Source organism: Helobdella robusta (assembly GCF_000326865.2).
Source record: "Helobdella robusta unplaced genomic scaffold HELROscaffold_70, whole genome shotgun sequence".
NCBI lineage: Eukaryota > Metazoa > Annelida > Clitellata > Rhynchobdellida > Glossiphoniidae > Helobdella > Helobdella robusta.
In genome coordinates, this window is record NW_008705399.1 from 554,417 (window position 1) to 567,788 (window position 13,372).

The 13,372-nt window shown below is 33.7% G+C and overlaps 1 protein-coding gene across 1 annotated transcript in view; it reads right to left on the reverse strand.

The window, feature by feature from the left end:
* The window catches only part of HELRODRAFT_181386 (hypothetical protein), a gene marked incomplete at both ends in the record, with an annotated part of 19,415 nt that overhangs the window by 4,346 nt on the left and 1,697 nt on the right, over positions 1 to 13,372 (reverse strand). Inside the window, 21 exons of the mRNA XM_009031192.1 lie at positions 1,230 to 1,326; positions 1,484 to 1,557; positions 1,960 to 2,083; positions 2,210 to 2,442; positions 2,712 to 2,900; positions 3,290 to 3,376; positions 3,564 to 3,636; positions 3,952 to 4,013; positions 4,364 to 4,502; positions 4,713 to 5,053; positions 5,800 to 5,858; positions 5,958 to 6,063; positions 6,428 to 6,561; positions 7,251 to 7,370; positions 7,523 to 7,637; positions 7,914 to 8,063; positions 8,591 to 8,790; positions 10,526 to 10,546; positions 11,516 to 11,593; positions 12,777 to 12,904; positions 13,048 to 13,146. Coding sequence (XP_009029440.1) covers positions 1,230 to 1,326; positions 1,484 to 1,557; positions 1,960 to 2,083; positions 2,210 to 2,442; positions 2,712 to 2,900; positions 3,290 to 3,376; positions 3,564 to 3,636; positions 3,952 to 4,013; positions 4,364 to 4,502; positions 4,713 to 5,053; positions 5,800 to 5,858; positions 5,958 to 6,063; positions 6,428 to 6,561; positions 7,251 to 7,370; positions 7,523 to 7,637; positions 7,914 to 8,063; positions 8,591 to 8,790; positions 10,526 to 10,546; positions 11,516 to 11,593; positions 12,777 to 12,904; positions 13,048 to 13,146 — 2,629 coding nt within the window. The remainder of the gene's footprint in view (positions 1 to 1,229; positions 1,327 to 1,483; positions 1,558 to 1,959; positions 2,084 to 2,209; positions 2,443 to 2,711; positions 2,901 to 3,289; positions 3,377 to 3,563; positions 3,637 to 3,951; positions 4,014 to 4,363; positions 4,503 to 4,712; positions 5,054 to 5,799; positions 5,859 to 5,957; positions 6,064 to 6,427; positions 6,562 to 7,250; positions 7,371 to 7,522; positions 7,638 to 7,913; positions 8,064 to 8,590; positions 8,791 to 10,525; positions 10,547 to 11,515; positions 11,594 to 12,776; positions 12,905 to 13,047; positions 13,147 to 13,372) is intronic.

Here is a 13,372-nt window from a genome sequence, read left to right on the forward strand (position 1 = left end):
GTTCTTACTTTCTTTCATTTATTTGTTCATTCGTTCGTTCGTTAGTTCGCTCATTCATTCATTCATTTATCCCGTCGTGCGACCAGCCAACCAACCAACCAACCAACCAACCAATCAACCATCCAACAACCAACCAACCATCCATCCAACCAACCATCCAACCAACCAACTAACCAACCAACCATCCATCCAACCAACCAACCAACTAAACCAACCAACCTACCAACCATCCATCCATCCAACCAACCAACTAAACCAACCAGTCATCCATCCAACCAACCAACCAACAAACCAACCAAATTATAAGAGTTGAACAAATCAACCATGTGTTGTAACTCAATCAATCGACCGACCATCCAACCATTCAACCAGTCTATCAATCAGTCAACTAACCAATCAGCCAAAAACCAACCAATCAATCAGCCAACAATCAACCAATCAACAATCAGCCAACAATCAACCAGCCAGCGATCGGCACACTGACCGTCCAATAGAAATCAAAGGGGTTGAACATATCAGCCATGTGTTGCAGCTCAAGCAGAAGTTTCACATTGCAATGCTCTAGTGACTCCAAACATTCGATTATGCTATTCAGCGGTTGATTGGTTGATTGCATGATTGATTGATTGACTGAATGATTCAGTGATTCATTCATTCATTCATTCATTCATTCAATCAATCATTCATTCAATCATTCATTCATTCATTCATTTATTCATTCATTCATTCATTCATTCAATCATTCATTCAATCATTCATTCATTCATTTATTCATTCATTCATTCATTCATTCATTCATTCATAGAAAGACTGACTGACTGATTGATTGATCATGGACGATAACGATTTAAGACAGTCAGACATGTTTTGAAATCATTTTTGCCAATCACGAATTTGATTTTCATTAAATGGAAACTTCATAAAAATAGGATAGCCGGTGATTGAGAGTTAGACGGATGAATGAATAGACAGACAGACGGACGAATGGATAGACAGACAGATAGACAGACAAACATACAGACAGATTGACAGACAGATTGATAGACAGACAAACAGAAAGACAGACAGACAGACAGAAAGACAAATTGATTGATTCGGCTGATTAATTGAATTATTTAGTTAGCAAAAGCCGATCACAACAATGTTCAAGACTTGCCAAAAATTAAACTAATACAAATTATGATTATTATTATAATAATAATTATTATTATTATTACTATTATTATAACCAGAAAAAAATAAAAATAATAATTATACTCGTCTAGATCGTAAAGTGTGATGCATGCCATATCTCCATTGTTATTTTTCCTTAGCCTAGGCACATCCCTAATTAATAAGTAAGTCATCATCGTCATTATTACTGTTACGTCATCATTATCATCATCGTCATCATCATCACTATCATCATCATAATCATCACTATCATCATCATCATCCCTATCATCATCATCATCATCATCAGTAGCACGATCGTCCTCATCACCTCATCAGGATATGGAACAGGTATGGATGCGTGTGTAAGTGTATTGAGAGCTGCCTCATTGTCTTTGTCAAAATCTGCATAATAATAATAATAATTAACAATAATATTAATAATAATTATAATGATAATAATAATAATAATAACAATAATAATAATAATGTATTGTAATATTAATTATCATTATAATTTTATTAAAAAAAACCATAGTAACACAAAAAGCATGCAAAAAACAACAAAAAGCTAAACATGACATGCAACCCAAAAACAACAACTGCAACAACAACAGCAACGACAACAGCAGCCGCAACAGTAACAACAACTGCAACAACAACAACAACAACAGTAACAACAATTGCAACAACAACAGTAAGAACAAAAGCCGCAACAGTAACAACAACTGCAACAACAACAACAACAACAGCAACAACAACAACAACAACTGCAACAACAACAACTGCAACAACAACAACAAGAACCACGATAGGAAAAGCGTCGACGTCATCATCCCATAGAAATGATGAGACGTCACAACTGGCCATGTAGCCCGTATCATTCAGGTTGATCAGTGTGGCTTCATATTCATCCTTGGCCAGCTTGTGGCTTTCAAAATGATTAAATATTAATTAATTACAATAATTTTTAATAATAATTATAATTATTATTATAATTATAGTTATAATTATTATTATAAAATATTATAAAATTAAAGGCAATAACGTATCTTACTGCTTGATTATATTATTCTTAGGTACTTTAATTACTATCTCTTCTGCCATTGGTCGCCCTGCTTTATTACGTGACCTGACGTCACCAGAACCGACTTTACCGTCACTATCATCATCATCGCCATCATCATTACTAGTATTAGTATAGTTATCATCGTCGTCGTCATCATCATCAGTACTGACGTCATCAAATATGTTCATTTTGGCTCTCAACTGTTCTCTTGTAAGATCGTCCTGTTAAAATTATTCATTCGTTCATTCGTTTATTCATTCATTCATTCATTCATTCATTCAATTATTTAGCCCTTTGTTGACTCGTTACATCATTCTTTCATTCGTTCACTAGTATATTCATTCATTCATCCATCCTGTCATTAATTCATTTAATTAGTGGCTCACTTATTCATTCACTCACTCATCCATTTATTCACTCATTCGTTCAATCAATCAATCACTCATTTATTTATTTATTTATTAATCCATCCATCTTTCCACTAACTCACTTTGTGTACGGCATAACCCTTTGCTATTAGAACGTCATTGAAGAAATTAAATGCTATCAAATCGTTGTTGCTGTTAATCTTGTTGTCAGTGTTGTTGTTGTAATTGTTGTTGTTGTTGTTGATGTAATTGTTGTTGTTGTCATCATCGAGATTGTAAGGAGCATACAAAAGCTTAAGTAAATAGTTACCCTGGTGCAGTGAAAAAAAACATGGAGTGCTACGTTGATGCTACAATGCTATAAGACAGTCAAAACATTAACAACAACAACAACAGCAGCATCATCATCATCATCAACAACAAGAAACAACAACAACGCCATTAATGACACCATGAAACGAAATGATATCAATATTATTCATTCAAGTACGTCAATGATTCTACCCAGCTAGCTTCTCACATAACCGCAGCTAAACAATGACATCACAGAATTAAACGAACCAACAACAACAACGACAACAACATCCTCATCAACAACATCATCATCATCAACAACAACAACAACATCATCAACAACAACATCATCATCATCATCATCATAATCAACAACAACAACAACGACAACAACAACAAGACCAACGTCATCATCAAATCCCAAGATGACGGTGTTGAGGGTTCTTTCAGAAACGTAATTAAAAATGTAATCAAATGCCTCTGCAGACCATCTCTGAAAGGGTATGGAAAATAAAGCGTACATGAATATATATAAACACACACGCACGCACGCACATATACATACAAGCATACATACAAACATATACGCACATACAAAACATACATACAAACATACATACAAACATACATACAAACATACATACAAACACACATACAAACGTACATACAAACGTACAAACCCCATTTTTGGCAGGCTTCGTTTGATAGAACCTTCCTTTCAATCCTTGCATCTCCATTGTAAAGAAGCATTTTCTATATTATTATTATTATCATTAATATTATTATTATAATTAATATTATTATTTATTTATTATTATAAATATTATTCTCTTTCATCCATTCTTTCAACCCCTCTTTGACTCATTTCTATCTTTTTGTATTTCTTCATTTCTGTTTTCGACGGTTTTCATTCTGTATCACTTCTTTTTATCCCTCTCTCTCTCTTACACTATCTCTCTCTCTTTCACTCTCTCTCTCTCTCTCTCTCTTCCTTTCTTTCTCTCTCTCCCACTCTCTCCCTTTCTGTCTCCCTCTCCCTTTCACTATCAAATAAAAAACAAACCTGACCTTAAAAATCGTAATTCTTGTTTGGGCACAGTACCTCGAGTTCCAAAGTCAACATAGTGGATCTTGATTGGTCGGTTTAAATTGGAAATTATGAATTCGTGTAAATTTTGATTTGATTGGTCAGTTCAAAATAATTTAAAGTTATTCTAAGTTATGCGAAATTGGGTCGGTTGAAATTTGAAATTATGGTTTGTGTAAAATTTGATTGGTTGCTTCTGTTATGTGAGTGGAGTTTGAACTATAAATTATTAATTTTTAGCAGGTGGGCCTAAAAAAGAGAAAGAACATCTATGTAAAAATTTTGATTGGTCGGTTTGGTTTGGTGAGAGGGGCAAGTCCACCCAGCCATCAACCAGCAGACCAGCCAGCAGACCAGCCGGCAGACCAGCCAACCACCGACCAGCCAACCGACCTGGACACTGTCATAGTGGACGTGTAGAACGACGCATCTGTGCCAGACTCCATCAAACAGCGACACGCACACCAGTCCAACTTTTATGTACGATGTCGGGACCCTGTAAAGGCTTCCGACTTTCGATTCGTAGAATGTCCTAAGGAAAGTTTTGATAAGTTCAATTTTAATTTGAAACAAGCATTGAATTTTGTTTGATTGGTCGCTGGAGTTTAAATTTGAAAGTAATACTGATGCGGACGTTCATAGACAAGAACAAAAAGACAACGCCGTCAAACATGCAAACATACAAACAAACAAACAAACAAATAAACAAACAAGCAAACAAACAAACAAAGAATTACTAAACTGTAAATCATCCATAATTTTATCGATGTTACTCGATTGTTCGCTCAGCTGAAAGTAGAAACACTCATCCTCCCTGTTGACCTCGCACACCATTATTTCATACATCTTTGGGTACTTCAATAAGTGTTCTTTGTACTTTGTCGTAGTTTTGTTATTGATATTATTATTATAATAATTATTATTATTGTCGTTGATGACGTCACTATTATCATCATTTACGTCATCATCATCCTTGCTGCCGTTGATGATGACGTCACCGCTCTTATTGATGACGTCAATGCCGTTGTTGTTGTTGCTGATGATGATGTTATCTACCACGGAGTCATTCAGTATGTATTCAGTCTGTTGTGAATGTGGATAGTTCTTAACAGTAGAATGATTACAATGTTACAATGAATGATAGTGAGTATAGAGAGAGAGAGAGAAAGAGAGAGAGAGAGAGACAGAGAGAGAGAGAGACAGAGAGAGAGACAGAGAGAGAGAGAGAAAGACAAAGAGAAACAGAGAGACAGAGAGAGAGAGAGAGACAGAGAGGGAGAGAGAGAGATAGACAGAGAGAGAGAGGGAGACAGAGAGAGAGAGACAGAGAGAGAGAGGGAGACAGAGAGAGAGAGACAGAGAGAGAGAGAGAGACAGAGAGAGACAGAGAGAGACAGAGAGAAAGAGAGAGAGAGAGAGAGAGAGACAGAGAGAGAGAGAGAGACAGAGAGACAGAGAGACAGAGAGAAAGAGAGAGACAGAGAGAAAGAGAGAGACAGAGAGAGAGAGGGAGACAGAGAGAGAGACAGAGAGAAAGAGAGAGACAGAGAGAAAGAGAGAGACAGAGAGAAAGAGAGAGACAGAGAAAGAGAGACAGACAGAGAGAGACAGAGAGAGAGAGAGAGAGAGAGAGAGGGGGGGAGAGAGAAACAATGAAGAAAAAAATAATTGAAAAACGGAAATGAAAAAATAGAACAAAACAAAAAGAATAAAAGAAAGAGTGGGATGGATGTTTAACAATGACAAATAATGAGAGAGAGAGAGAAAAAAAAGAGAGAAAGAAAGAGAGAGAGAAAGTAAGAGTAGGAGAGAGAGAGAGATGAACTTACATTGTAAAGTATATTTGTCTGTGGATCGAGATACGGCTTCAACTTTATCAATATTTTTCCTTCAAAACAAAGCAAAATAACATAAATTATTAGAATAATAAATAATATAATAATAGCAATAATAATTATTATAATTATTAGATAATAATAATAATAACCTCGACTGACGTATTCATTGCTTAGGTAATCCATCATTTTACATAGCAACATATCAGAATTTGCTAGGGCCAGTTCCGGAAAGTTGATGAAATCTCCAGTCGAATTCTGCAGCGGGAAATTGTTATGGCGGGTAATTTTTGAATTTTTATGGCGGGTAATTTTTGAATTTTTATGGCGGGAAATAATCGTAACTAATCTTATAGTGTGATGGTTAAAAAGTGATTCAACAACCTTAAAAAATCTCATTTCAAAACAAAATTAAAGTTAAATAATAAAATAAAACGTGTCAATCAATCAATCAATCAATCAATCAATCAATCAACCATCCAATTTAACCAATTAATCAACAAACCTGATAATCAGATATCAGCTGATCTTTAAGGACACCGTCAGGACTTTTAAAGAGGGCATCGTAGAAAAAATCAAAAATAATCTGATAATAATATTCTCTGCTATTTTTTGCACTTACGCTGGATTGGTCGATGGAATTAAAATGGCCAGTGTCGAAAAACCACAGGCACTCTTCCTTATTAAGTGTAGATACTATATCCGACAGGCCACTGATTGCTGTTGTTGTTATTGTTGATGTTTTCATGGCTGATGCTGATGTTGTTGGTTGTGGTGGAGATGACATTATGTTAATCAGCTGTGAGTAGATTTTGAAGCAGGGCAGTAGAGAAGTATTATTATTATTATTGTTGTTGTTGTTGTTTCCTAGCATTTCTTCCTAATAGTAGAATTAATATTAATGAATAAATGGTTTATAATTATAGATAATAAATATAAATGTAATTATATTAATTATATTATTAATAATTATATTATATATTAAAAATTATTTTAAAAAAAACAGACATTGTACATGTCCACAAATTTCCTGGCCATTATTCCTTCAGGGTGGTTCATGAGAAACTGAAAAATTTAGAAAAACATTTTTAAAATGTCAATCAACCAACTTATCAATCAATCAATTAATTAATCAATCAATCAATCAATTAATTAATCAATCAATCAATTAACCAATCAATCAATCAATTAATTACCCAGTCAATCAATTACCCAATCGACCAACCAATCAACAAACAAACAAATCAATCAATCTATTATCAGTGCCTGTTTAATGTTATTCCTAAGTTCTTTAGACAATTCAATTCTAGTTAGTGAACATGTTGTTGTTGTTGTTGTTGTTGTGGATGTTTTTGTTGTTGTTAATGACAATGTAATCGTTGTTGTTGTTGAGATTGATGTTATTTTCATTGAGGAAGAGCAACTACTACAACTGCTGCTGCTACCTTGAACGATTACATTAACATTATTATTGTTATCTGGTGAAGACGCTAATGAAATGTTATTTATTTTGTTGTTGTTGTTGTTGTTGTTGTTGTTTCTGTTGGGTCTCGTCTGGGCAGCGTCTGTAAATTTTTTAAAAAGTGATAACAACAACGACAATACAAACAAACGATATCAATAACAATAACTGCGAAATCATTTTATAAAATACAAAAACAACAGCAGTCCAGCAAATAACAACAACAACAACAATAATAATAATAATAATAATAACTTGAAGGCAGAGTCCTCTGATTGGTTGTCATCATAACTGCAGGGTATATAACGATGTAACCTTGCTCTCTTCTCAAATAAACTGCTTCTGGTATTTCTTTCAAATACCCCAAAATCTGTGTACATATTTAATAATAATAATGGAAACTCTTTTATTGATCTCAAAACTTTAAAAGCAAATGAATAAAATAGATGAAATAAAATAATATGGCATTAATGAAATTATAAAATTAATAAAAGTGTATGTAGACCCCACAGCTCATTGCGATAATAATAATAATAATAATAATCATTCAGTCAGCTAAGGATATAGCTAGAGTGCAATTAAATGCAGTTAGCCAGTTATGTATCTCAGATTTCTTCTTCTAGATACGCAAATACATACAAAGTACCTCTGATATGTGTATATTTAAATATCTTCCGAATCTTTTGCCGAAAGCCTCGTGAAAATGCTCCAGTTTGAGGCCATTTCTGAATGATTTCAGTAACTCAATGATCTCCAGCTTCTGAACGAACATTGGGTCGTTTATAAACGATCTGTTCTGAGATTTAAAAATTATATTTTTGTAAAAATTATTATACTATGCTATTATTATCCTCATTGAAACATGTCACAATTATTATATTATGTTATTATTATTATTATATTATGTTATTATTATTATTATATTATGTTATTATTATGATATTATATTACATACAATGTGCGGTTAACAATCGTTCAATCATTCACGACATAGACAGGCCATCAGGTAGTAATGTTTTTCATACCAATTTTAATAATAATAGATGAATAAAAAATATTAACTTGATGATAATTTAGAGAATCCTGCTGCACTGGCTTGTGGTTATAATTATTATTATAATTATAACTGTTATTACTATTATAATACCCTGAGGCATTTTTAGTGTTGTTGCTGCTACTTCTGTTGTTGTATTTGCTACTGCTACTACCAGTATTATTGTTGTTGTTGCTGCTGTAACAATACGTCGATACTGGCCGTCTCAAACTTGAGTTGGCATGTTGAGATGACTTAGATTTCGTCTTGGTCCTGTCAATCAAACTAACCACCTGGCTAGTTTTACTATTTACAATAGCTCGGCAGTAAACCATGTTGTTCATGGTTTTAAATTCCACATCAGATTTGGAGAAACTTTTTAGTAGCTCGAGTACGGATCTGAAGCCCAGAGACTGGTACGGAATGGCATTGTTTGTTAGGCTTCTGTATTCTTTCTCCAATTCTGAAATTGTAGAGAAATCTTTGTTGACTGTAAGAATGGAAAGAATGTCAATCTTAACTTTATTGTAATTATCATCGTTCGGCATTGCTTTCGCCATTTTATTTTTGTAATTTTTATATATTTTTTATTTCATAAAATTGTATTTTTCAATTAAAAGTCGGCAAAACACGATTTAGAACCAAAATTTATTTTTAAATATCCTGCCAAAAACAAACTTCGAAAATGTGACCATAGAAAAATAAAATAGTTATTTGATACCATAAAAATGAGACCATAGAAAAACAAATTAGTTATTTGCGTATAAATCAAAATTGTTATTTGAACAACTATCTTCATTATATTCAATGAATATTTTACATTCTGCTGGTGCTCATAGAAACTGGTTGCTGAAATCATACGTTGGCTTACTGCAGTGGCTTACAGGGTTTCATAGAACTCTTAAGATAGTGGTTTTTTGCACATATAATGCTTTAAATAATTCAATATATTCATATCACAATTATTTTAGTCAATATAAATAAAGAAATTGCTTTAGACTGGTAAAAAACTGTGGCTTACTGAAGCCGTAAGTTGGCTTATTTGGATTTTTTTTCCATGTATACAATACTTTGAGATCAATCAATCTATCAATTAATTAATCAACTAATCAATCAATCAATCAACCAACCAACCAACCATTCATTCAATCAACTAATCAACCAACCAATCGACCAATCAATGAACCAAATTGAATGAACCAAATAAACGAAAAAAAAACAAAAATAAATAAAAAAATATTTTCAAGGCTTGTTCAAACTGAACAAACACTTAACCGTACATATCTACAGACAATTTCGAGATTTTTTGTTAAGAAAGAAAAACACAATAGTTGCTTTTATTTGAAATCATTCAAAAATGAAAAGTGACGGTTAATTAAATTTTAAAAACGTCAATTTTTTTTAAACTCTTATTTTAAACAAACAAATATAACAAAATATCGACCGATAAAAAATAATTATTATCCATTATTATTATACACTCTCCTTAGTAGTTCTCTAAGAATGATTCACGTAACAATAACATTCAGTAAGAGCAGTTCACAGCATATCATAATGACTAAATCAACATACCAAATAGAAATTATTTATACATGCATATATACAAAGTAAATCAAGAAATATCCAAAAATTATATAACCAAATTAAAAAAAACTAGAAACTAGTCAACATTTAATAAATAAATAAACATTATTAAAAATATTGTTCAAAAAGGTAAAATTAAAGGCGACGACGAGAATGAAATGTAGTTTGTTTTGTTGGTGTGGTGCTGTGAAGCGAAAACAAACACATCACACAAAACTATTAAGAAGTCGCAAGAATAGTAGTCAGTCACCTACCTACAATTAAATTACTCTCAGGGCCTTAGCTTACCTATAATCATTAACTCAACTCACTTACCTACAAATTTGTCATTCTACGTTTTAGGAATTTTACTCGTTTCAGGTATTTCATTTAACACATTTTAGCATTTTTATATTACTTGAAACTTTTTAACTAATTTTAAGCCCTAACCTACCTACGATTGTTCAACTCATCTCAATCCCTAACTTACCTATGAATTAAATTAAGTTCGGTAAAGAAATTAGAAAGTTGAAGAGAAACATAACAACGACACCGAATAAATGGATGTTGTGCATGTGTGTGTTGTATTGATGTGTGTGTGTGTCTGTGTAAATGTGCGGGCATGTCCTCTCCAGAAACTTCTTCCTTCACTACCGACGAACCTCCATTGCACCGACCATTAACTGAATGATTGAACGATTGGTTGAATGAAATGAATTAACTATTAAATTAATCAATCAATGATTTAATGACTGAATAGAATGAATCAATGGATCAATTAATGGAGGAATAATTTGAAAGATAGTGATAAAATGAATGAATGAATGAATGAGAACAATAAAAAAAGATACGTATACTTCAAAAATTGTCGTTGTTGTTTTCTTCAAGTTGTCATCGGAACGATCATCATGAGACCACCATCTGAAACGTGCTGACGCCCACCACAGCCCACCTCTCATCATTCTGTAGAAAAGTTATTTTTATTAGCTCAGTAGTAAATCAAGGAACGAACGAATAAAAGATTAATTGAATGAATAAATAATTAAAAGAATGAATGAATGAATGAATGAATGAATGAATGAATGAATGAATGAATGAATGAATGAATGAATGAATGAATGAATGAATGAATGAATGAATGAATGAATGAATGAATGAATGAATGAATGAATGAATGAATGAATGAATGAATGAATGAATGAATGAATGAATAGAATGAATTAACGTCAATTTTTAGAAGAATGGAGAATAATTTGAAAGTTTGAGTGAAAAAATGAATGAATGAGAAAAATAAAAAAACGAAACTAAACCTTACTTCAAAAATCGTCGTTACTGTAATCCATTGCACCGACCACTACCATCATTTGGTCGGCACACAAGATGTCATCCGAACTTCTGAGTGTCAGTCGAACAGCCAACTAGCTGATTCTTCCTACACCACCATCATTATACGTAAATCATCATGAGACAACCATCTGAAACGTGCTGACTCCCCCTGCTGCCCACCTCTCATCATTCTGTAGACAATTTTTTTATTAGCGTAGTAGTAATGAATGTTAGAATCTTAGGAGCAAAAAATTATAAAATGGAAAAATGGCAAATAAATAATATCTAAAAATAATAAAGAGATTAAAATGTCAAAAAAAACTTACCGTCGTCCATTCGACAAAGGCAGAATGTTGAATGCTTTCCGGTTCCTACAATGTCCTCCAAAACCGGTGCCAGTCCTCCTCGAGATTGTTGTTGAAACACAGCTCGTGGAATGGAGAAAGAGAAAATTCTCATCAGAAAGCTTAGCGGTGCCTGCATCTTAAATTGCTTAATAAAAATAATCTTATCTACCTATTCAATTACCTTAACTAATCTATATTAAATTGTTAATGGTACGATAGTCGAAAGTCCCCCTTCATTCTCCCTCCTTGCACAGAGGTTTGCCGACAGCCAGGGCACCGGATAGTAAACCATTGCCGTGCGGATAGTAGACTATTGCCTTGCGGATAGTAAACCATTTGCCGTCCGGAAGCCGTGCGGGTAGTAGACTATGGCCATGCCGCATAATAAATCATTACCGTGGTGATAGTAAACCATTGCCGTCCGGATAGTAAACCATTGCCGGTTCACCACTGGCCACCGAGGCTTATCTCTGACAACGGACTTTGAAATTCAGAGTCTATTGGCTATCGTACCCTCAACTTACTTATTCATTACAATTAAGCCCTAGCTTACCTAAAACTACAAAACTCAAGAGCCCAATTCATTGGCCAATCGGCACCCACCCCACCACCTACGTAATGCCTTGGGCTCCAACTTAGTAATAATAATATAAAACTTAAACCCTAAATCTATTAATGAGTATGTCACAACGTAGCCTTAACTTACCTATTCATTACATTATGGCCTTAGCTTACCTAAAATTACAAAACTCAAGAGCCCAATTCATTGGCCTTTCGGCACCCACCCCACCACCTACGTAATGCCTTGGGCTCCACCTAATAATAATAATAATGTAAAACTTAATAATTAACCTACCTATCGATACACTTACAGCGATTTAATTTACATTACAAGATTGTTCCTAGAATTACATTATTGCCCTTAACTACCTATGAAATTAAATTACTCTCAACCTGAGTAATAATAAATTAGAATGTGTAATGAAAATAAAATTACGCTCAAATACTAACATATGTGTTTATCTATGTATTTGTTTGTGTGTGTAATACGCTGATGCGTGTAATGTGGGTGCAAGAAAAAATAGAAGCAATAAACTTACGCTGCCTACCTATTCAACTACATTAGTGTTGGATGCTTCCTATCTATCCTACCTACATTTAAAATCATGCCTATCTAACCTACCTATATAGCTACTTAATGTAATTGTGTGTGTGTGCGTGTGCGTGTGAGCATTCTTACTTAATGTTAAATTACAGAGAAAAACAGAGAAAAAAGAATAAAACGTATCCCAGCCAGGCGTGTATTCTTTGCCACTGAATGAACGTAGCCTGACATCTTCCATGATTAACTCCTCTGGAAGTTTCAACCTGAATGAAATGATAAAACAAAAAAAATCTTTTATTTAATTAATTTAAATGAAAATAGAGAAACGAGCCGCGGTGAAACCAGCCAGCCGAAAAAGTTAGCCATCTGGCAAAAAAAGGAAACGCAAGGAAATCGTAAAACTTACCACAGCCGGGCGTGCATTCTTTGCCACTGAATGAACGAACGTAGCGTGACATCGCAACCATTCTGATCTTCCACGATGAACTCCTCTGGAAGTTTCAACCTGAATGAAATGATAAAACACAAAAAATCTTTTATTTAATTAATTTAAATGAAAATAGAGAAACGAGCCGCGGTGAAACCAGCCAGCCGAAAAAGTTAGCCATCTGGCAAAAAAAGGAAACGCAAGGAAATCGTAAAACTTACCACATCCGGGCGTACATTCTTTGCCACTGAATGAACGAACGTAGCGTGACATCGCAACCATTCTGATCTTCCACGATGAACTC